At 51.9% G+C, this 1116-nt stretch overlaps 1 protein-coding gene across 1 annotated transcript; it reads left to right on the forward strand.

The window, feature by feature from the left end:
• Positions 1-90: 90 nt before the first annotated feature.
• Pmar_PMAR014845 (ribosome biogenesis protein bms1, putative) lies at positions 91-1070 on the forward strand (the record flags this gene model as incomplete). The annotated part of the gene is made up of 6 exons (XM_002779556.1): positions 91-179; positions 235-338; positions 385-488; positions 537-605; positions 650-713; positions 761-1070. Coding segments are annotated over 6 exons (740 nt in total), but the record flags the coding sequence as incomplete, so codon positions are not given.
• Between the last annotated feature and the right edge of the window lie 46 nt (positions 1071-1116).

A 1116-nucleotide genomic window follows, 5' to 3' on the forward strand; every position in this document is an offset into this window, starting at 1 on the left:
GGGAAGGCAAAAAAGAAGAGAGAGAAGACGAATGTTGAACGCCACAACCCGAAAGCCTTCACCTTCTCTGGTGGCATTCATAGTGTCCAGCGTCGTGTGCAGAGAGGATTGGATGTGAAAGCCAAGAGAGAGAAAATTGAGAAGATGGATAAGCGCCCCGAAGGAGTGGAGGCTCCACCGTAAAAGCCGGGAACAGGGATCCGTGTGGTATGGCAGTTGGTGGCGTCACTTCAGGTATGTTGTGGTAGTACAAGGCCCACCAGGGTGCGGTAAGACGACGCTTATTCGAAGTCTGGTGAAACACTATACTAAGACAACGCTGGGGGCAACTATCGAGGGTAGTCAGCCGAGGGTCCTTGTCACTGATAAGGATCATCCTCGCAGGCCCAATCACCGTGGTATCTGGCCGTAACCGCCGTTTGACGTTCATAGAGTGCCCGGCTAATGACATGCGAGCCATGATTGACTTAGCGAAAGTGGCTGACTTGGTAGATCGCCCCGCCCCCTCCCTTCCCATCGGGACGCTGAGTTCTCAGGTTTTACTCATGGTAGACGCCGTGAGGGGGTTCGAAATGGAGACCTTTGAATTCATCAACATCATGCAGGTAAGGCGAACTCCTCATCCTCTGTTTCTGGCGTTTTCTCGAAGGTCCATGGCTTTCCACGTATACTCGGCATCCTTACTCACTTGGATGGGTTCAAAGAATCCAAGAGTACATTTCTCCCTCTCCATCGTGGCGTGCAGCACCTTCGGTATCAGGTATTCGCAAGATGAAGAAACGGTACAAGGCTAGGTTTTGGGCGGAGCTCTACGATGGTGCTAAGATGTTCTATTTGAGTGGTATCCAATATAGTGGGACGCGTTATAACAAGACGGAAGTCACCAACTTGGCGAGGCAGGTCTTTCATCGTCACGCTGCAGCTGAGTTCTCCTACAACCTCAGGTTCATCGCTATCCAGAAATTCGCTCCTTTATCGTGGCGTCAGAATCACTCTTATCTTGTGGCCCACCGTTGGGAGGATCAAACGCTTGTGCCTGATAGTGACACCAGGACCTTGGCACTCTATGGGTATGTGTCGGGCAGTAGCACTACGTACGGAGGGCCAGGCCTTCCA

This window comes from Perkinsus marinus (genome assembly GCF_000006405.1).
Source record: "Perkinsus marinus ATCC 50983 genomic scaffold scf_1104296946698, whole genome shotgun sequence".
Taxonomy (NCBI): Eukaryota; Perkinsozoa; order Perkinsida; family Perkinsidae; genus Perkinsus; species Perkinsus marinus.